The following is a 21,977-nucleotide window of genomic DNA, read 5'->3' on the forward strand; positions in this document are numbered from 1 at the left end:
GGGTTAGGGTCAGGTGTGGTGTGGTGGTGTGGGTCAGTTTAAGGGTAGAGTTAGGGACAGGTGTGGTGGTGTGGGTCAGTTTAAGGGTAGAGTTAGGGTCAGGTGTGGTGGTGTGGGTCAGTTTAAGGGTAGAGTTAGGGTCAGGTGTGGTGGTGTGGGTCAGTTTAAGGGTAGAGTTAGGGTCAGGTGTGGTGGTGTGGGTCAGTTTAAGGGTAGAGTTAGGGTCAGGTGTGGTGGTGTGGGTCAGTTTAAGGGTAAAGTTAGGGTCAGGTGTGGTGGTGTGGGTCAGTTTAAGGATAGGGTTAGGGTCAGGTGTGGTGGTGTGGGTCAGTTTAAGGGTAGGGTTAGGGTCAGGTGTGGTGTGGTGGTGTGGTTCAGTTTAAGGGTAGGGTTAGGGTCAGGTGTGGTGGTGTGGGTCAGTTTAAGGATAGGGTTAGGGTCAGGTGTGGTGGTGTGGGTCAGTTTAAGGGTAGAGTTAAGGTCAGGTGTGGTGGTGTGGGTCAGTTTAAGGGTAGGGTTAGGGTCAGGTGTGGTGGTGTGGGTCAGTTTAAGGGTAGAGTTAGGGACAGGTGTGGTGGTGTGGGTCAGTTTAAGGGTAGGGTTAGGGTCAGGTGTGGTGGTGTGGGTCAGTTTAAGGGTAGAGTTAAGGTCAGGTGTGGTGGTGTGGGTCAGTTTAAGGGTAGGGTTAGGGTCAGGTGTGGTGGTGTGGGTCAGTTTAAGGATAGGGTTAGGGTCAGGTGTGGTGGTGTGGGTCAGTTTAAGGGTAGAGTTAAGGTCAGGTGTGGTGGTGTGGGTCAGTTTAAGGGTAGGGTTAGGGTCAGGTGTGGTGGTGTGGGTCAGTTTAAGGATAGGGTTAGGGTCAGGTGTGGTGGTGTGGGTCAGTTTAAGGGTAGAGTTAAGGTCAGGTGTGGTGGTGTGGGTCAGTTTAAGGGTAGGGTTAGGGACAGGTGTGGTGGTGTGGGTCAGTTTAAGGGTAGAGTTAGGGACAGGTGTGGTGGTGTGGGTCAGTTTAAGGGTAGAGTTAGGGTCAGGTGTGGTGGTGTGGGTCAGTTTAAGGGTAAAGTTAGGGTCAGGTGTGGTGGTGTGGGTCAGTTTAAGGATAGGGTTAGGGTCAGGTGTGGTGGTGTGGGTCAGTTTAAGGGTAGAGTTAGAGACAGGTGTGGTGGTGTGGGTCAGTTTAAGGGTAGGGTTAGGGACAGGTGTAGTGGTGTGGGTCAGTTTAAGGGTAGAGTTAGGGTCAGGTGTGGTGGTGTGGGTCAGTTTAAGAGTAGAGTTAGGGACAGGTGTGGTGGTGAGGGTCTGTTTAAGGGTAGAGTTAGGGTCAGGTGTGGTGGTGAGGGTCAGTTTAAGAGTAGAGTTAGGGACAGGTGTGGTGGTGAGGGTCAGTTTAAGGGTAGAGTTAGGGTCAGGTGTGGTGGTGTGGGTCAGTTTAAGAGTAGAGTTAGGGACAGGTGTGGTGGTGAGGGTCTGTTTAAGGGTAGAGTTAGGGTCAGGTGTGGTGGTGTGGGTCAGTTTAAGGGTAAAGTTAGGGTCAGGTGTGGTGGTGTGGGTCAGTTTAAGGGTAGAGTTAGGGACAGGTGTGGTGGTGTGGGTCAGTTTAAGGGTAGAGTTAGGGACAGGTGTGGTGGTGTGGGTCAGTTTAAGGGTAGAGTTAAGGACAGGGGAGATGGTGTGGGTCAGTTTAAGGGTAGAGTTAGGGTCAGGTGTGGTGGTGTGGGTCAGTTTAAGGGTAGAGTTAGGGTCAGGTGTGGTGGTGTGGGTCAGTTTAAGGGTAGAGTTAGGGTCAGGTGTGGGTCAGTTTAAGGGTAGATTTAGGGTCAGGTGTGGGTCAGTTTAAGGGTAGAGTTAGGGACAGGGGTGGTGGTGTGGGTCAGTTTAAGGGTAGAGTTAGGGTCAGGTGTGGTGGTGTGGGTCAGTTTAAGGGTAGAGTTAGGGTCAGGTGTGGTGGTGTGGGTCAGTTTAAGGGTAGAGTTAGGGTCAGGTGTGGTGGTGTGGGTCAGTTTAAGGGTAGAGTTAGGGACAGGGGTGGTGGTGTGGGTCAGTTTAAGGGTAGAGTTAGGGTCAGGTGTGGTGGTGTGGGTCAGTTTAAGGGTAGAGTTAGGGTCAGGTGTGGTGGTGTGGGTCAGTTTAAGGGTAGAGTTAGGGTCAGGTGTGGTGGTGTGGGTCAGTTTAAGGGTAGAGTTAGGGTCAGGTGTGGTGGTGTGGGTCAGTTTAAGGGTAGAGTTAAGGTCAGGTGTGGTGGTGTGGGTCAGTTTAAGGGTAAAGTTAGGGTCAGGTGTGGTGGTGTGGGTCAGTTTAAGGATAGGGTTAGGGTCAGGTGTGGTGGTGTGGGTCAGTTTAAGGGTAGGGTTAGGTGTAAGGGAAGTGCCAACTGTGTAATTACAAATGTAACTACAGAAATTAATTACAGACGTAATTACATGCAGTTATTTTTAAAAATGTAAGTACAATGAAAAATGTAAAAATATGTATGTACACAATTTGATGCATGCATCAAATGATTAATTGCAATGTTAGTACATAGTAGTTAAGGCCACCTAATATAAAGTGGATCCAAATAAAGTGTAACCACCTAACCTTAACTCAGGAGGTAACCTTATATTACCCTGTACTTTCTCAGGTAAGTAGCTACACACTTAGTACATGTTCCGTTAAATATAGTGCAACTCAAATAGCTATTCCTGCCTCATTGTGTGTGTGTGTGTGTGTGTGTGTGTGTGTGTGTGTGTGTGTGTCAGATGGCAGCAGTACGTTGCACCGGCCGCAGCCTCTGCCGCCCTCCTCCATGCATCAGGGCGGGCTCTCGGCCGACACCAGCTCAGCCTACGGCCTCTCATCCAACCGCCACACCTTCTCCAGCTACTCAGAAACGTTCATGAGTCCGTCAGCTTCAAGCAACCACATGAATCCCGTGAGCAACGGCCTTTCGCCACAGGTTAGTGCAGACGCCTCTGTCCTGTGTGAGAATGATGAAAGGCACACTAGCACGGTTCACAGAATGATCAAGAACCTTGTAGAATTAAACTAGCGTCAGCTTCTTGTGGAAACTGATCCTTTTTTGCACTGATAGGGAGAAACGAAAGCATGCTTAGTTTCTCTCTCAGGCACTTAAACTTAATTGAGTTTAAAGTCAGCTTTTAAATAGAGCGCACCTGCTTCATGCATGAAAACGTTATTATAATCATTCCCAAATCTTTATATCAGTCTTCAAAGTCAGCATGAAATGACTTTTTACTTTCGTTATGGGTGATGGGAATCATCAAAAGTGTGCCTAAACAATGTCTAAATAGCACTTTTATCCCTGTGCTGCTTATGTGAGAAAAAGCAAGTAAATACAGTCATGTCCATGTTGACTTTAAGATCAGGGCTTTTCAAACTGGGCTCCGGGGACCACCTGGGGTCCTCCAGAAGAGAATCAAAAGACAAAGCAAAAAATGGTTCAAATCTACCAAACATTCTGTTTTCTTCTCTAAAAGTTTCTCTCCTTTCTTGCCGTACATACTTTCTAGATTTGCATATGTTTGCTTTGTGTCTTTCTAGTGAGTTTTCCTCACTATAGTCCCCTTTATCTGGCTCTCTGGGGTTTTAAGGCAGTATTCTTAACACAGTCCGTAAGCTGCTTACATACATTTATTGTGAAAAAGTTTAACTACTCTTTACAATTACAAATGTTCTGAAATAAACTGTCTTTTTGAAAGGACGCCTAGACTTTTCTTGACATAAAAGCTTACAAAAGCTTCATTTTTGAGCGTATCATACTCAAATTTGAATCTAAACATGATCAGACGTTCAGCTTTATATTTAGGTCATTTTAAGCCCTTAACATTTAACGTCTCATCATTTTTTTTTTCCCTAAGTGAATTTCAATAAAAAATCACTTACATGTATATTTTACCTTGTTTTTGAGTTACTATGACTCTTGGGTAACAACATTTCAAGTATCCTGTTTAAAATAAGACCCGATTTATGAATATACCATAAGGTTTAACAGCTGCAGGCATTTTTATTTAGGTATGTCATTTTCAGAAAATTCCCAAAAATAGAGAGGCAAGTTAAGAGGATTTATACAAATGATTTTCATTGAAAATGTTCTTCTTAAGGTTTATACAGCCAATAAACCCATAAGTATAGCCAATTTAAGTTTGGAAACAATATATCGTATTTATAATGTCACACTATTTATCTAAAAGTTTAAATGTTTTTTCATTCATAAAAATATATAGGTTGATTTTGGGAAGGGGGTCCCTCATAAAGGGTTTGTCATGGGTCCTTGGCACCATTAGGTTTGCAAACCCCTGAGATCGACTGTGTGTATTTAAATCTAAAGATGTTTTCTGGGTGAAATGCATTAATGTCACAGCTGTTGTTCTTCCTGTAAAGCATTGGAGAATATGAGTGTGTTTTTGTGGTTTTGCGGATCTCTTGTTGTGTCATGTCTGGATTGTGGTTTTTGTAAGAATTTCCTAGTTTTATCCTCTTTGGTTCCCATTAGCGAGCATTTTGGGTGACTTTTTTTCCACAAATGGTTCTGCTTTAAATATCCAGCATTAAAAAAATAATGCGTATTGATGCAAATCGCATGTAAGAAGTGAATTATACACAATTACCCATCAATACTGGGCAGTCTTGCCGACCCTCACCAACAAGATGTGGCTAACAAGCATAAAATAAGATTGAAATGGTGTGTAAAGAGTTGAAAATGAATTTCAATGCTGCATTTGTCCACAATTACCCTTTCATTCACACATGTTTTATTGGGGGTTTCCTTTTCTCTTCCCTGCTCTCTCAAAGCAGATTGAGAAACATTCTCTGTATTACCCTCTTTTTTCCAGAGAAGAAAGAATTAAGGATTTGGTGACAAAAAAGAGCTTTTCCCCTCGTAACTACAACGTCGGAAGGATAACATGGGCGTCTTACAGTGAGAGAGATTGTTAATCGTGGCACTGGGGCTTTGAGCACTAATGCCTTCGCTCCAAACCTCCGTAAATACCAGCAGACATGGAGGTCTTTTTCTATTAATGGGAGCGTTTAACACAGACGCTTGCCTCTCTTCCTTCTCAGCTGCGCTTTAACACTTGCCCTAAATAGTAAATGTTTCTTGTCTAATGCTGGGGACCGGGGCGGCAGGATTTAAATGGAGGAAAAAAATGATTTCAATTTTCTACAATGGCCATGTTTTGAATTTTTAACACTATATTTCTGTATGCTTACACTCAAAAGTTTGATAGTTTGGTAACACTTCTCATTAAGGTTTCTTTTATTAACACTAGTAAACATGAATAATACTTCTACAACATTTACTGATCTTAGCTAATGTTAATCTAGGATCTGTTACTTAATGTGAACTGTGAACTAACATGAACAAGAACCTTTTTATTATCTAACATTAGTAAATGCTGTAAAAAAATATATTGCTAATTGGTTAATGCATTAACTAATGTTAAACAGTTAGACCTTATTGTAAAGTGTTACTGATAGTTTTATAGATTCATATAAATTGGACCTATATAGGATTCATAAGGAGACCATTACGATCTATTAAAATTCATACATTTTCACACAAAAAAAATCATATATATGTGCAATATATATATATATATATATATATATATATATATATATATATATATATATATATATATATAGCTTTCTTAGTTGTTTTATATAATTTGATATACTACTAATAATAATGCCATTTTGTAAATATATTATTATTATTAATAATAATAATAATAATGTTTGTTTTATATAATTTCCCTTATATTAATGTAAAATAATACAAAAATAGTTAATGTGTTCAAACAAAAGTTTGAATAGTAGTGTATTTTTAAGGATGCCCTTCATAAATTCTTTTTAAAACGAAAAAAAAAAAAAATCATATAGTGCAATTTATATTTATACCAATTAGCTTTCTTAGTTTTAATACATATTATTTTATCTAATAATAATGATATTTTGTAGATATATTATATATTGTTAATAATAATAATAATGTTTTTAATATTATTCCCATTTTTTATGTAAAATAATTAAGAATGATTTGATGTGTTAACTTTAAACGCTTGAATAGTAGTGTATATTGCAATATTTTTAAAGATGCCCTTCATGAATTTTTACATTTTTAAAACAAAAAAAATCTGATATAGGTGCAATTTATATTTCTACAGCCAGTTAGCTTTCTTAGTTTTACTAACTATTATTATATTTATTAATAATGAGATTTTGTAAATGTATTATAGCTATATTGTTATAATTATTTTTATTAATAAGAATAACAATAATGTTGTTTTAATATAATTTTCATTATTTTAATGTAAAATGAATTAGTTGATGTGTTCAAACTTCAATTTTTTTAATAGTAGTGTATATCATAATATTTTTAAGGATGCCTCATTCGTAGATGTCAGTGGTCCTCATTCTTATCAAGTATTTGAATCATTGACAAAACAAAGTGAATTTTAACTATTTTTTTATTTAATTATTCACTTTAAATTTCATAATTTTTCTGATCGAGCACCCCTCTTTCTCTGTGTGTGTGTCTTTCGTCCATATGGGAGAGTCATCAGGCTCTCATTGTGAGGAGATAAATGCAGTTTCTGACAGGAGAGACAGAGTTCAGGCACAACTCAAACCGTCATGGCAGCTTTCACATGGAAAACCCTCATCTCTGTTTCACAAGGGGCAGGAGCATCTGCTGTGGTCATATCAGACATCACTTAACCTCACCCTAACCTTCATTCATTCTCACTTCGGATTATAGGGAACACTTTATAAGGTCCCATTAGTTAACACTGGTTAATGCAATAACTAACAATAAGCAATACATTTGATATGTATGAAGTGATATCAATACAGTCAAACCAAATTAGACACCTTCAACATTTTCTCAAATCATCACAGTTCATTCGCTATAGTTTAGAAAATGGTGATAATATGTCGAGAACTTAGAGTTAAACTGCGTCAGAACCAATTTACCTCGATAATATCAGATAACTTTGATAGATAATGGATTACAAACAACCAGTCAGCTGTTCAGCTGAAGTACACAATTAGATAATAGCGATTCCGGTCAACCAATGAGCAAGCGATCTCTCATTCTGTTCAGTCTGTGGTGTCAAAGGTCACACTTCAGCAAAACATGCTTAGGTCAAAGTGTCTGAATCCTTTTGGACCTTCATTTTGATCAATTTTACCGGTAGTCACTGTATGAAGAATTCTTGGGTATAATAATATATCACAGTCTACTTTATTTTGTTCTCCTCACTTACATAAATGAATTATAGTGTCCTGCACACACTAGTAAAAAAATAATATCTGGTGTCTGAATCCTTTTTGGTTCGACTGTATATATAGTTCTTGCCAACCCGTTTTTAAAGCACTAAGGCACTTGAGGTTGAATGTCAGTAGTTGTTTTTGTAAAATAAAGCTGTTTTTTCAATAAAAAGAAAGTGGATCTGTTACTCCCGGTAACCTTTTCCCTTTCCAAGACATCAGATGTCACCTTGCCTCCTGTGACAATGTCAACGCATTTATTTTTTCGATGAAAGATAACTCCCTTATATTGGAAGTTTGCAGACAACACCTGTCTGGCGGAGATAGGCGCATGTGCTCAGACCAAAGACCCATTTCTCCTAACGTCTGCTTTTGATGGGCTACTGGTTGCTAGTACAGATTGACCAAAATGTAGCGATTGGCTGTAAATGGGTTGTGGTGGCCAAGTGGCGGCCGGTAATGGACCCCTGCTGATCTCAGCACAGGTCTTGGTGTAACCCATCCAGACAGCGCACATTTTCCCATTACAGGCCAGTGGAAAAGCCATCCACCAGCGGTTGTTGTTGTCGTAGTCCTTGATTAGAAGTTTAGGCTGCTCTGGGAGTGATGTGGTGTCAGACGGGGTCTATTAGGCATTAGTTGGCTGGTCCACAGGTAGGCTTTTGGGTTGAGGTGAGCCGTATCGCTCCATTTCATTTTGTCGCACAGCAGGCGATGGATAAGAACATGTACTCTGGGTACATGAACACACTCTTTTACCTGTTCTTCCTTTGGAGTATGTGAAGATGCTTGGGAAAAGAAATCTCCAGCTGTGTTTATTTTACAAACAAATTTAATAATTTTATATTTTGTCCCGATGACCCTTCCATATCCATAGTGATGTAGCTAATATGCCTCAATTGTCCCATAACCAAGCAGAAAATCTCTAATTGATGTTATCTGGAGAAAATAAGGCAGGAGTTTCCTGTTTCTCTGCAGACCGGGAATAAACAGAGAACAGTAGCGCCAGAGATCGGCCTCGAGCTGGACGTCATGTCAGGTGCTCACGCTGGCTATAATGCCTCTCTAAATGGGTTTTTAAGTGCGGTCCTGGGAATTGTGTTCCTTGGCAGAGAGGTTTGAGGTGGATTGCACTGCTCTGCCTGACAGGGACACCTGTTGGGAGAGAGAGGAAAACAGCCCTGCAGACCAGCTGGGAAGTAATTGTTTCCCTATGAAAATTACATTGAATTTCGATATTTCTTTGGGTTTGCTAAGATTATTTAAGTTTATTTGGATAGGGACAGATACAAAAAACATTGATTAACGTGAACATTCCTCTGCTGTATGCAGAGTATAAAAAAAAATATAGACTAACATAATTAAAAAGAGCTAAAAAAAAATAACACTAAATACAATATATATATATATATATATATATATATATATATATATATATATATATATATATATATATATATATATATATATATATATATATATATATATATATATATATATATATATATATATATATACATACACACTCTAAAAAATGGTGGGTCAAATATGGACTAACCCAGCAGTTGGGTTGTTTTAACCCAGCGATTGGGTTGTTTTAATCCTGCGGTTGGGTTAAATATTTGCTAAAGATAACCCAATCAATGGGTTAAAACAACCCAATAGATGGGTTAAAACAACCCAATTGGTGGGTTAGTCCATATTTGACCCAACATTGAGTTGATTTCTACCCAGAATTTTTTTGAGTGTATATATAATTAATGTGTATATATAATTAAAAAGTATTGTATTTAGTTAAATAAAACTAAATACAATATATATATATATTGAATTTTGTTTTATTTAGTTATATAAACTACACGGGCACAGTATTGTTTTTGAAGTAACCACAATATATATATATAATTTTTTTTTTTTTTTTTTTTTTTTTTATGGTAATGTTGGCATACGTTTTAAGCGGTCTGGCAGAGAATTCTCTAATTTTGTTCCTTTTACTGAAAGGCAGTTTAGGCAAACAATGGTCTACGGAACGGACTGCTGCGATTGCCTTTTGACACTGAATGGGTGATGGATCTAACACCACTTTGCTGTCTTGTTATTATTTTGCAAAGGAGTAAAGGAGCAGCCTTATTTCAAAGAAAGCCTAAGCTAAGATAAGCTTACAAAATAAAAATGTGCCATGGTAAATTTCACCCAGAATTACAGAATAACAATATTCATAGAATGGTATTCATATCCAATAAAACACCATGGCATTATCATAATACTAGTTCAAAATAAATGGTATTACTTTTAGAAGTGCATTGTGTTTAAAGAGAATGCGAGCAAATCATAAGTATAATATTTTTTGGTGTGTGTATCAACAGTAGAAAGCAGAGGTGTGTGTGTTGTGTGTGTGTTTTTTGGTCCCTATGAGGAAAGCAGCTTATAAATCATACTTAATGTAGTATTTTGAAAATGTAAAAAAGGTTTTCTGTGATGGGTAGGGTTAGTGTAGAGAAAATATAGTTTGTACAGTATAAAATCATTACTTCTCCATAAAGTGTGTGTGTGTGTGTGTGTGTGTGTGTGTGTGTGTGTGTGTGTGTGTGTGTGTGTGTGTGTGTGTGTGTGTGTGTGTGTGTGTGTGTGTGTGTGTGGGTGTGGGTGTGGGTGTGTGTTTCAAAACAAAATATGTATAATGAAATGGGTTTTATAGTTTATGAGGACACTTTCTGTGAAACCAAATTGCTTAAAAAACTTTTTTTATTATTATTAAAAAATGGCATAATTTTGTGTGATGGGTAGGGTTAGTGTAGAGGGATAGATATATGGTTCCCGTAAACCACATACTTAAGAAGGAGTGTGTATGTGTGTGTGAATGATTTTATACCCTATGTTATGAGAAAAAAAATCCCCACAATGATAGCAACATCCAGAATCCTTGTCCTTGTGGGGAATTTGTTTTGGTCCCCGTGAGGAAAACCGCTTATATATGTTTATATGTGGTTCATGAGGACAGAAATGTGTTTAATGACATGGGTATTACAATGTAAACATGGTTTATGAGGACACTTCCTGTTTTCGTGTAAGTCAAATGGCTTAAGAAACCTTTTTTTTTTTTTTTTGATGGGTAGGTTTAGTGTATAGAGGGACTGTGTGTGTGTGTGTGTGTGTGTGTGTGTGTGTGTGTGTGTGTGTGTGTGTGTGTGTGTGTGTGTGTGTGTGTGTGTGTGTGTGTGTGAGAGAGAGAGAGAGAGAGAGAGAGAGAGAGAGAGAGAGAGAGAGAGAGATTCATGGCAATATCAAGAATCCTTGTCCTTGTTGGGACATTTTTTGGGTAGGAAAACCCAACGTGTGTGTGTGTGTGTGTGTGTGTGTGTGTGTGTGTGTGTGTGTGTGTGTGTGTGTGTGTGTGTGTGTGTGTGTATGTGTGTGTGTGTGTGTGTGTGTGTGTGTGTGTGTGTGTGTGTGTGTGTGTGTGTGTGTGTGTGTGTGTGAATGAGAGCCGTGGGAGTGTGTTTGTGCTGTGGAATGAGGTTCTGCTCACGGACGGACGGATGGGTGGGTGAGTGAGTGAGTGAGTGAGTGCGTACGGCAGCGCACGAGCGGGGTTGAGTCTCGCCACCGGAGGGATCAGAGAGAAAAACGGCGCTCACCCGAGCCTCCCTTTGATCCCTGTCCCCGGGCCTGCTCGCCTGCACCGTACCGCACAGCATCGCGCACTAACACCAGCCCTCGCCAACCGCTGCTCGCGACTGTCAGACAGAGATAAGCGCGGAGAAGCTTCAACCCTCTCCCTCTTCCATTAGTCCTTCTCGGAAAAAAGGGGATGAATTACGTTTAAGAACCCTGTGCTGGCGTTGACTAAAAAGGAAAGGAAACCTACCTCAGAAATTTAAAGTGCTCGCTTCTCTTGCCGTCTCCCTCGCCTCGCGGTTTTGACAAGACATTAGGCACGTGAATATCAATGAGCCGCGGAGACGCATGTAGTCCCACACATTATTAAAAACTTGTGCATTAAGCCGCAGACTGGGCACCGTGTCAGCTGGCACGCTCTCCCGACGAACGAATCAAAGCGGATGAGCGCGCGGCATTCATCCGCACCCCGCGCGCGCTCGCTGCGAGAGGGGGGAATTGATACTTAATAATTAGAAACCATATTAAAACAGATACTGTTTATATTTGGCAGTAATGGAAAAGACCTATAAGAGGCTTTCCAAAAAAAACAAGACATGTTTGGCAGCTGCCAAGAACATCAGACAGCCAAAATCGTCGCCATGGGCAATAAAAAAAAAAAACCCAACAACTGTATTTTTGGTTGTAAAGCTCATGGGTTCAGTGAGTGTGTAAGTATAGTCTTCGGCCTGATGACAATGAAAGTGATTGTGCCAATGTCACTACCTGATTGAAGCCTAATTTCTGTTCTAAAGCTTTTCTTGGACACTAGTTTGAGGGCACTTACACCTATGTTTCTTTAGTAATAAAAAAATGAATGTTTTATTATACTGTAAGTTCTTCAGGTAGGACTGATGGTTTATGGGTTCTTCAAAGCACCTGTATATTGTTCTCTATAAAGTACTAACAAGTTTGGTAGCACTTTTTTACAGTGTCCTTGTTACACGTTACATGTAGTTACTGTAGTAATAACGGTAACACTTAATTTTACACTGTCCTTGTTACATATGTTACATGGACTTACCATAGTAATAACAAAAAATTATGCATAATTACATGCAACTTACCCTTAACCAAACCCTATAGTAAGTTCATGTAGTTCATTAATATTACTAAGTACTTCAATATGTAATTACACTGTAACAATGACACCGTAAAATAAAGTGTAACCATAATTACTAACCCTCAACCAAACCCTATTCCTAATACTAAACCTGTAGTAAGTACGTGTAGTTAATTAGTGCCTAAATATATAATTACACTGTAACACAGACACCTTAAAATAACTTGAAACCAAAAGTTCTTTGTGGAATCTACAAAGGTTCTTCAGTGGAGTTTAGGTTCCAAATGGAATTTTAAGCGTTCTTTTCTACGATTAGGATAACTTTCTGTTTCTCAAACTTAGCACTGATTTGTTCAGATCAATAATTCTAAGTATTAAACTTTAGCACTATCAAAGGTTTGGGTCACAGGTCCAATTCTCACTATTAACAACGACTTTTGCCTCAATAAACTCCTAATTACTGCTTATTAATCGTTAAGTTTAGGTATTGGGTCGGATTAATGGATGTAGATATGATAATGCAGAATAAGGCATTAATTTGTGCGTTATCAGCCAATATCGTAACCTGCAACGTAATAAGCTAAACAAATGTGTTACCAGTTATTTATATATTTAAAGAAATTAACAACTGGTTTCATCACTGACAATAATCATAAATGTTTCTTAAGCAGCAAATCGTCATATTAGAATGATTTCTGAAGGATTATGTGACACTGAAGACTGGAGTAATAATGATAAATTCTGCTTTGATCACAGGAATAAATTATTGTTTAAATTCTATTCAAATAGAAAACAGTTATGTTAAATTATACAAAAACATTTCACAGTTTTTACTGTATTTTTGATCAAATAAATGCAGCTTTGGTGAGCATTAAAAAACAAAACATAAAACATAAAACATTCTTACCCATCCCAAACCTTTGAATATAAAAGATGCTCAAATCATTCAGGCGTACAATTTCTGCTTGGTGGATGATATAAACCCCATTAGATTCACATTGAAGGATGGACCTGAATGTCACAGAGACTCGAGGATTGACTTTTGAGTTGGACCAGAAAGAAATCCGCCCAAAAAACTCTTTACTAAATATAGAATGCAACATTTACTGCAAAAAAAGAGTATAAAGGTTTAGATGTCTAATTCAAGATTCTAGTTGAGAAAATATGGCTTTGTATGATGTAACACACACCAGAGACTGTCAGGTGTTTTCTGAGGTGCTCATTCTCATGAGTTCAGGTCATGATGCTCCACGCCTGTCTGTGTTCTTTAACCTCCATCTTTGGCTTCCCAGCAGTCCAATACTGACACGCTCTCTCATCTCAAAGAAAAAGAGCGCTGCGCTTTATTTATTTATTTATTTATTTTGCTGCACTTTTTCCTCCCCGACCGCTTCCTTTAAGGCTGCTCAGGATGACTCTGTGTTGGTCTCTCTTTTTCCCTCCCTCTCCTTCCCCTGGAGAGGAAGATGCTTTTCCCGCCGTTCAGATGAAAGGCTACGGCGGACAATAAAAATGCTATTTAAATGCAAGGCTGTTTGTATGCGGGTGAGAGATATTTTCCCCTGCCGAAAGTGAGCTGCCGCATCCTGATAAATAGCAAATATAAGGGAATGCGATTTACATTTATCTTGCAGAGGCAGCCAATATAAATTTCAGCAAATCCTAGGAGATAGGGATTTAAAGGAGGGAACGACTGAGACCAATTCATATGCCGTGTGTCCCACGCAACTGGAAATGCCCATAATATGAAGAATGGAGAGCGTATAGCCACATATACTCTCACACACACACACATACACACACACCGATCGGATCTTATATGTCAATTACTTAGAGACCACAACATGCTGAACGGCTTATTGTTTTAGCGCAGGCCAAATCTGTTATATTTCATATAGCGTAATTGAAGTTTTCTATTTAAACAGATTTGTTAGTTGTAGCTTTTGAACACCTAAATCACTCTGTCAGTGTGTGAATGTCATTGCATTACATCAAATATCAAGGCTTGGTTTCTCAGACAGGGCTTAGATTAAGTCAGGATTAGGCCTTAGTTTAATTTGGACATTTAAGTAGCTTTTATCAATATGCATTTGGGAAGAAAAAAACATTACTGGTGTGCATCTTGAGACAAAATGGCACTGACATTTTAAGAAAGTTGCTTTCATTTAAGCATGCATTTTAATCTGGGACTATAGAATTAAGCCTTGTCTGTGGAACCGGGAGCAAGCCGTTTATTTTAAAATGGTCTTGATCTGAAATGCTAAAACAGTCGATGTAGTGTTGAAAATGAAGACGGTCAGTATTGTGTTGGTTAGTGGATCATATTGTGATGAACTTGAGGAGAACTGACTGCATACAAGCACTAAAAATCATCAAAACTCCAGATGATTCAGACATTATGGAATGACATTCAGACCTTTTTAAATATGGAAGCTTGTTTCCTCTCAATTCTGACTTTATATCTCACAATTCTGACTTTATATCTCTCAATTCTGACTTTATATCTCTCAATTCTGACTTTATATCTCACAATTCTGACTTTATATCTCTCAATTCTGACTTTATATCTCTCAATTCTGACTTTATATCTCTCAATTCTGACTTTATATCTCTCAATTCTGACTTTATATCTCACAATTCTGACTTTATATCTCACAATTCTGACTTTATATCTCTCGATTCTGACTTTATATCTCTCAATTCTGACTTTATATCTCTCAATTCTGACTTTATATCTCTCAATTCTGACTTTATATCACACAATTCTGACTTTATATCTCTCAATTCTGACTTTATATCTCACAATTCTGACTTTATATCTCTCAATTCTGACTTTATATCTCTCAATTCTGACTTTATATCTCTCAATTCTGACTTTATATCTCACAATTCTGACTTTATATCTCTCGATTCTGACTTTATATCTCTCAATTCTGACTTTATATCTCTCAATTCTGACTTTATATCTCACAATTCTGACTTTATATCTCTCAATTCTGACTTTATATCTCACAATTCTGACTTTATATCTCTCAATTCTGACTTTATATCTCTCAATTCTGACTTTATATCTCTCAATTCTGACTTTATATCTCACAATTCTGACTTTATATCTCTCAATTCTGACTTTATATCTCACAATTCTGACTTTATATCTCTCAATTCTGACTTTATATCTCTCAATTCTGACTTTATATCTCACAATTCTGACTTTATATCTCACAATTCTGACTTTATATCTCACAATTCTGACTTTATATCTCTCAATTCTGACTTTATATCTCACAATTCTGACTTTATATCTCACAATTCTGACTTTATATCTCTCAATTCTGACTTTATATCTCTCAATTCTGACTTTATATCTCTCAATTCTGACTTTATATCTCTCAATTCTGACTTTATATCTCTCAATTCTGACTTTATATCTCTCAATTCTGACTTTATATCTCACAATTCTGACTTTATATCTCACAATTCTGACTTTATATCTCTCAATTCTGACTTTATATCTCTCAATTCTGACTTTATATCTCACAATTCTGACTTTATATCTCACAATTCTGACTTTATATCTCTCAATTCTGACTTTATATCTCTCAATTCTGACTTTATATCACACAATTCTGACTTTATATCTCTCAATTCTGACTTTATATCTCTCAATTCTGACTTTATATCTCACAATTCTGACTTTATATCTCTCAATTCTGACTTTATATCACACAATTCTGACTTTATATCTCTCAATTCTGACTTTATATCTCTCAATTCTGACTTTATATCTCTCAATTCTGACTTTATATCTCTCAATTCTGACTTTATATCTCACAATTCTGACTTTATATCTCACAATTCTGACTTTATATCACACAATTCTGACTTTATATCTCTCAATTCTGACTTTATATCTCACAATTCTGACTTTATATCTCTCAATTCTGACTTTATATCTCACAATTCTGACTTTATATCTCTCGATTCTGACTTTATATCTCTCAATTCTGACTTTATATCTCACAATTCTGACTTTATATCACACAATTCTGACTTTATATCTCTCAATTCTGACTTTATATCACACAATTCTGACTTTATATCTCTCAATTCTGACTTTATATCTCTCGATTCTGACTTTATATCTCTCAATTCTGACTTTTTTATCTCTCAATTCTGACTTTATATCTCTCAATTCTGACTTTATATCTCACAATTCTGACTTTATATCTCTCAATTCTGACTTTATATCTCACAATTCTGACTTTATATCACACAATTCTGACTTTATATCTCACAATTCTGACTTTATATCTCTCAATTCTGACTTTATATCACACAATTCTGACTTTATATCTCTCAATTCTGACTTTATATCTCTCGATTCTGACTTTATATCTCACAATTCTGACTTTATATCTCTCAATTCTGACTTTATATCTCTCAGTTCTGACTTTATATCTCACAATTCTGACTTTATATCTCTCAATTCTGACTTTATATCTCACAATTCTGACTTTATATCTCTCAATTCTGACTTTATATCTCTCGATTCTGACTTTATATCTCACAATTCTGACTTTATATCTCACAATTCTGACTTTATATCTCTCAATTCTGACTTTATATCTCACAATTCTGACTTTATATCTCTCAATTCTGACTTTATATCTCACAATTCTGACTTTATATCTCTCAATTCTGACTTTATATCTCACAATTCTGACTTTATATCATGCAATTCTGACTTTATATCTCTCAATTCTGACTTTATATCTCTCAATTCTGACTATATCTCTCAATTCTGACTTTATATCACACAATTCTGACTTTATATCACACAATTCTGACTTTATATCTCTCAATTCTGACTTTATATCTCTCAATTCTGACTTTTTTATCTCTCAATTCTGACTTTATATCTCTCAATTCTGACTTTATATCTCACAATTCTGACTTTATATCTTCTCAATTCTGACTTTATATCTCTCAATTCTGACTTTATATCTCTCAATTCTGACTTTATATCTCTCAATTCTGACTTTATATCTCACAATTCTGACTTTATATCTTCTCAATTCTGACTTTATATCTCTCAATTCTGACTTTATATCTCTCAATTCTGACTTTATATCTCTCAATTCTGACTTTATATCTCTCAATTCTGACTTTATATCTCACAATTCTGACTTTATATCTCTCAATTCTGACTTTATATCTCACAATTCTGACTTTATATCTCTCAATTCTGACTTTATATCTCTCAATTCTGACTTTATATCTCACAATTCTGACTTTATATCTCTCAATTCTGACTTTATATCTCTCAATTCTGACTTTATATCTCACAATTCTGACTTTATATCATGCAATTCTGACTTTATATCTCTCAATTCTGACTTTATATCTCTCAATTCTGACTATATCTCTCAATTCTGACTTTATATCACACAATTCTGACTTTATATCTCTCAATTCTGACTTTATATCTCTCAATTCTGACTTTATATCTCTCAATTCTGACTATATCTCTCAATTCTGACTTTATATCTCTCAATTCTGACTTTATATCTCTCAATTCTGACTATATCTCTCAATTCTGACTTTATATCTCTCAATTCTGACTATATCTCTCAATTCTGACTTTATATCTCTCAATTCTGACTTTATATCTCTCAATTCTGACTATATCTCTCAATTCTGACTTTATATCACTCAATTCTGACTTTATATCTCTCAATTCTGACTATATCTCTCAATTCTGACTTTATATCACTCAATTCTGACTTTATATCTCTCAATTCTGACTATATCTCTCAATTCTGACTTTATATCTCTCAATTCTGACTTTATATCTCTCAATTCTGACTATATCTCTCAATTCTGACTTTATATCACTCAATTCTGACTTTATATCTCTCAATTCTGACTTTATATCTCTCAATTCTGACTTTATATCTCTCAATATAATCTCTCTGTTCTTTTTGTCATGGAATGCATTTTTGTTGTTTTTGAGGATTGTTGTTGTGGCATTTCATGTTGCATTACCATGAAAAAGAGAATGCATAAATAAATAAATAAATAAATTCTGACTTTATATCTCTCAATTCTGACTTTATATCACACAATTCTGACTTTATATCACACAATTCTGACTTTATATCTCTCAATTCTGACTTTATATCTCACAATTCTGACTTTATATCTCTCAATTCTGACTTTATATCTCACAATTCTGACTTTATATCTCTCAATTCTGACTTTATATCTCTCAATTCTGACTTTATATCTCTCAATTCTGACTTTATATCTCTCAATTCTGACTTTATATCTCTCAATTCTGACTTTATATCACACAATTCTGACTTTATATCTCTCAATTCTGACTTTATATCTCACAATTCTGACTTTATATCTCTCAATTCTGACTTTATATCTCTCAATTCTGACTTTATATCTCTCAATTCTGACTTTATATCTCACAATTCTGACTTTATATCTCTCAATTCTGACTTTATATCTCTCAATTCTGACTTTATATCATGCAATTCTGAGAAAAAAAGTAAGAATTGCGAGATGTTAACTCACATTTGTGAGATAAAAAGTCGCAAATATGTTTTAAAATGTTTTATTCTGTGGCAGAAACAAGCTTGCCTATTTAAGTGTGACTTAAGTGTCCAAAAAGTTTTGTAGATACAAGTAAAAGACGATTAACGATGCATAGGCGTATCGAGTTCAGAGGCATGATCGGTATCTTTTTGGATGCTGCCGCTACAATTTATTGCCATGGTTGTAAAAGTGGATTTTAACACCTATTAGCAGGTGAAGGTGTTTTTTGCCAGGTAACCTTTGCCCGGAGAGGTTTTGCAGGGTCACCGTGGGGTTAAACAGACATAGATAAGCCTCCCTCGGTATCCCTTGGCTTTTTGGATGTCGTCTTTGTGAAATGTGCGTCCTGTTAGTTCCACATGCCGCTCTGACAGGTGCGCCGATGTGATTAATACTCCAATGAGCAGTGCTGCTCTAACTTTACCCAGCTCAAACCCCATCCACCCCGCCATGCCAACACCCAAACACCGGCAGCCTGCTGTCTGAGGTCTCGGGTTGCCTTCGAACTGACCCTCGCTGGCCGAGCTGGATACGTGCAGCATCATGGGACAGCTGTCGTCTTCATCTCATGTGCTTCTGCTCCCACTCATTCAGTGCAAGTTGTTTTTCATCCATTTTATCATCCGCTTGATGAGGGGTGTGTGTGATCGTTTAAAGTGAACTATAATCATGTGTGTATAGAACAAACAGTTACGCACAAAGTTTACCCCTCTAAAAACGTGAAATAATAGTGATTGTTTTTTTAATTGAACAGTTTATTGAATTATTAAAAAAAAAAAAAGTTTGCATATGTTGCCAATCATGTTTGATACATAATACTTTTCAGTCTAAAAAAATGTGTTGGCTCAACAAAAAAATGTAACGCAACAGTTTGCATTATTTATTTTTTTAGTTATGATAACTGAGTGAATTTATGTTCAGCTTACAAGGTACATTGAGTTAGAGGAACTTAATAATTTGTCGCATAAACACAAGTTTTTAAGTTGATTACTCTAGTTACTTCAATTTACTACAAACTCATTTTAAAAAAAGCCAATTAGAAGTTTATGTAATGATCAACATTATTATGTCAACAGAACTCTACAAAATAATGTTTGCAACTTAAAAGGTTTAAAACAATTCATTAGAATTAATTTATTTAAGTTCTTTTAACATATTCCTACTTTTTAGAGTGATAGTGAGAATATTGAGATTAATAGTGGGGGAGGAAAATATGGCAGAAATACCATATGAAATTTGGTGCAGATATTGCTATTTTTAAGGCCAAAAAGTAAGATGAAATTTGTATTGTTAATCAGTGAGATCTTTACAACAAACTTAAAAAAAATGCATGTAAATATTAGCCTGGATGCCAGCTGAACTCAGCCCCACCCACAACATTTTTAGGTCGGGCAGTTCGGTCTGGCCTCGCTCCATAGAGGAGTGATTATCTCTGAACAGAAACTGTTCTGACCAATGAGATCATCAGGGCGGGCTTTAGACGATGACGGACAGATGATCAACAGTAACGTAATCATCACGTCATCAAAGGGGCTTGGATTATATTTGTTCAAATCCTAAACGAAGAGCTTGTTTGTATATGCATTCACCTTCACTATTTCTCTCAGAAATGATGATCATGTTGGGTAAGTACTCTGTGTATCATTCAAGTCTTTTATTTTTTTACAACACCGGCAAAGATCGTGTATTCCAAGTATGAACAAGACACATGAACCACAAACCGAAGGCCTGTGTTTTTTACAATTAAAGGCCTTTACTTGCAAAAAATGTATATCAGAAGGCATACAGAAGATTGTGTGCAACAGGTTTTGCAATATTTTGATCACCGTTGATAAATTAGAGGCCTCCGAAATTAGAAATCACACATGAGCTTTATAGGGTTAATATTTCATATTTAGGGTTTGTTCAGATTAATTAATTAAAGTCATGCCTGTCTTAGCAAACACCAAGTTGAGTTGAGTTTGTCTATCTTTCCTCTGCTGTTCGTTCACTGCTGTAAGATGAGCCTGTGTAAGCGGTCGCAGTCTCAGCTGGCTATCTCACACGAGCAGTTCTTTCCTCTTAGACTCCAGCTGAGCACTATTTCGCTATTTATTTACATGTAATTATTGCTGTGAGGTGCAGATATTAACACTGTCAAGAACAATTTGACCTGACATTTTTCACTGTGCTGATCCCCTGCTGATTTTAGCAAACAAACCTCCACTCTCTCTCTCTCTCTCTCTCTCTCTCTCTCTCTCTCTCTCTCTCTCTCTCTCTCTCTCTCTCTCTCTCTCTCTCTCTCTCTCGCTCTCGCTCTCTCTCTCAGTTGAGGCACAGTGCAAAGTGAGAGGAGCTTTGGTGCGTGATCCTGTGTGTGTGTGTGTGTGTGCGTGCGTGCGTGCGCGAGTGTGGTTTTGCTTGCTCCTGGTGGCTGAATCCATCCCATACTCACTCAAGCAGATCAGTGGAGAAGACGATTGTGACTCCACGTGTTGCAGTGCAACCAAACAGAAAGCATATTAACCTTCAGACTGCAGCCGTGATCTGTGGGAATATTTAAAAGGATAAAGTAATCGCTAATGTGAACTTCGCCAGCAAACAGACAGAATGTGTCCCAATATGACCTTCTATCAGTTATTATTGTGATCAAAAGCTCCCCAATATAAAAAACAGACTGGGTGATATATGTGTAAAACATCTCTTATTCTTATATATCTCTTGCATGTGGATAAAATGCAGAGAAATATATTGAAAATAATATTGAAATAATTCCTGATTTTGTGTGCTTCGAATGTCGGCCTAATCAAGTGCTAATTTTAAAAGCCTAATCCTGGCCGATATGATGTGATCTCCAGAACATCATGCCTACATTAGATGCCGTTTTGAGAAGCGTTTGTCTGCGGCTGTCAGTGTGTTTGCTGACGGGAGGTGTGACTGACCAGAGGAGAGAGGTAGGGAGCATATGCACACCATTTAGTACAGTAAACATCCTCTGAGGAGTGACAGCTTGTTTCAGCGGCTGATAATGGCTTTCATCTGTGTCCTGTATGTCAGTGCCCAGATTCTGTCAGTGTCAATCAGAATCTAATTGAGCACGATTATCACACGCTCCCTTCTCCTCCAGAGCACCTCCAGCCCTGCTTCACAAACCAGCTCTGTTCCAACCTGGTGAGATGCCTACCTAGACAGCATTTGAAGGAATTATGAGCACACTAACTTCCTAAAGATTCAACGGCAGCGATCCCAGGATGCAGTATTGAAACAGTCATCCAAAGTGGTATCATATTCATCATCATTCATTAACCATTTCAGTCGCATCCGATTCTGAGCCATCCATGAATATTCCTGGAAATGATTTTTTTGGGGTAGGTTGCCAGGTGTTTCCCCACCCCTCCCC

General features: G+C 37.2%; 1 protein-coding gene across 5 annotated transcripts in view; it reads left to right on the forward strand.

The window, feature by feature from the left end:
• The window catches only part of pax7a (paired box 7a), a 75,783-nt gene that overhangs the window by 38,175 nt on the left and 15,631 nt on the right, over positions 1-21,977 (forward strand). For all 5 annotated transcript variants that reach the window (XM_067431283.1, XM_067431280.1, XM_067431279.1 and 2 more), the window contains one exon: positions 2,739-2,935. In XM_067431283.1, coding sequence (XP_067287384.1) covers positions 2,739-2,935 — 197 coding nt within the window. The remainder of the gene's footprint in view (positions 1-2,738; positions 2,936-21,977) is intronic.

Source organism: Pseudorasbora parva, chromosome 22 (assembly GCF_024679245.1).
Source record: "Pseudorasbora parva isolate DD20220531a chromosome 22, ASM2467924v1, whole genome shotgun sequence".
Taxonomy (NCBI): domain Eukaryota; kingdom Metazoa; phylum Chordata; class Actinopteri; order Cypriniformes; family Gobionidae; genus Pseudorasbora; species Pseudorasbora parva.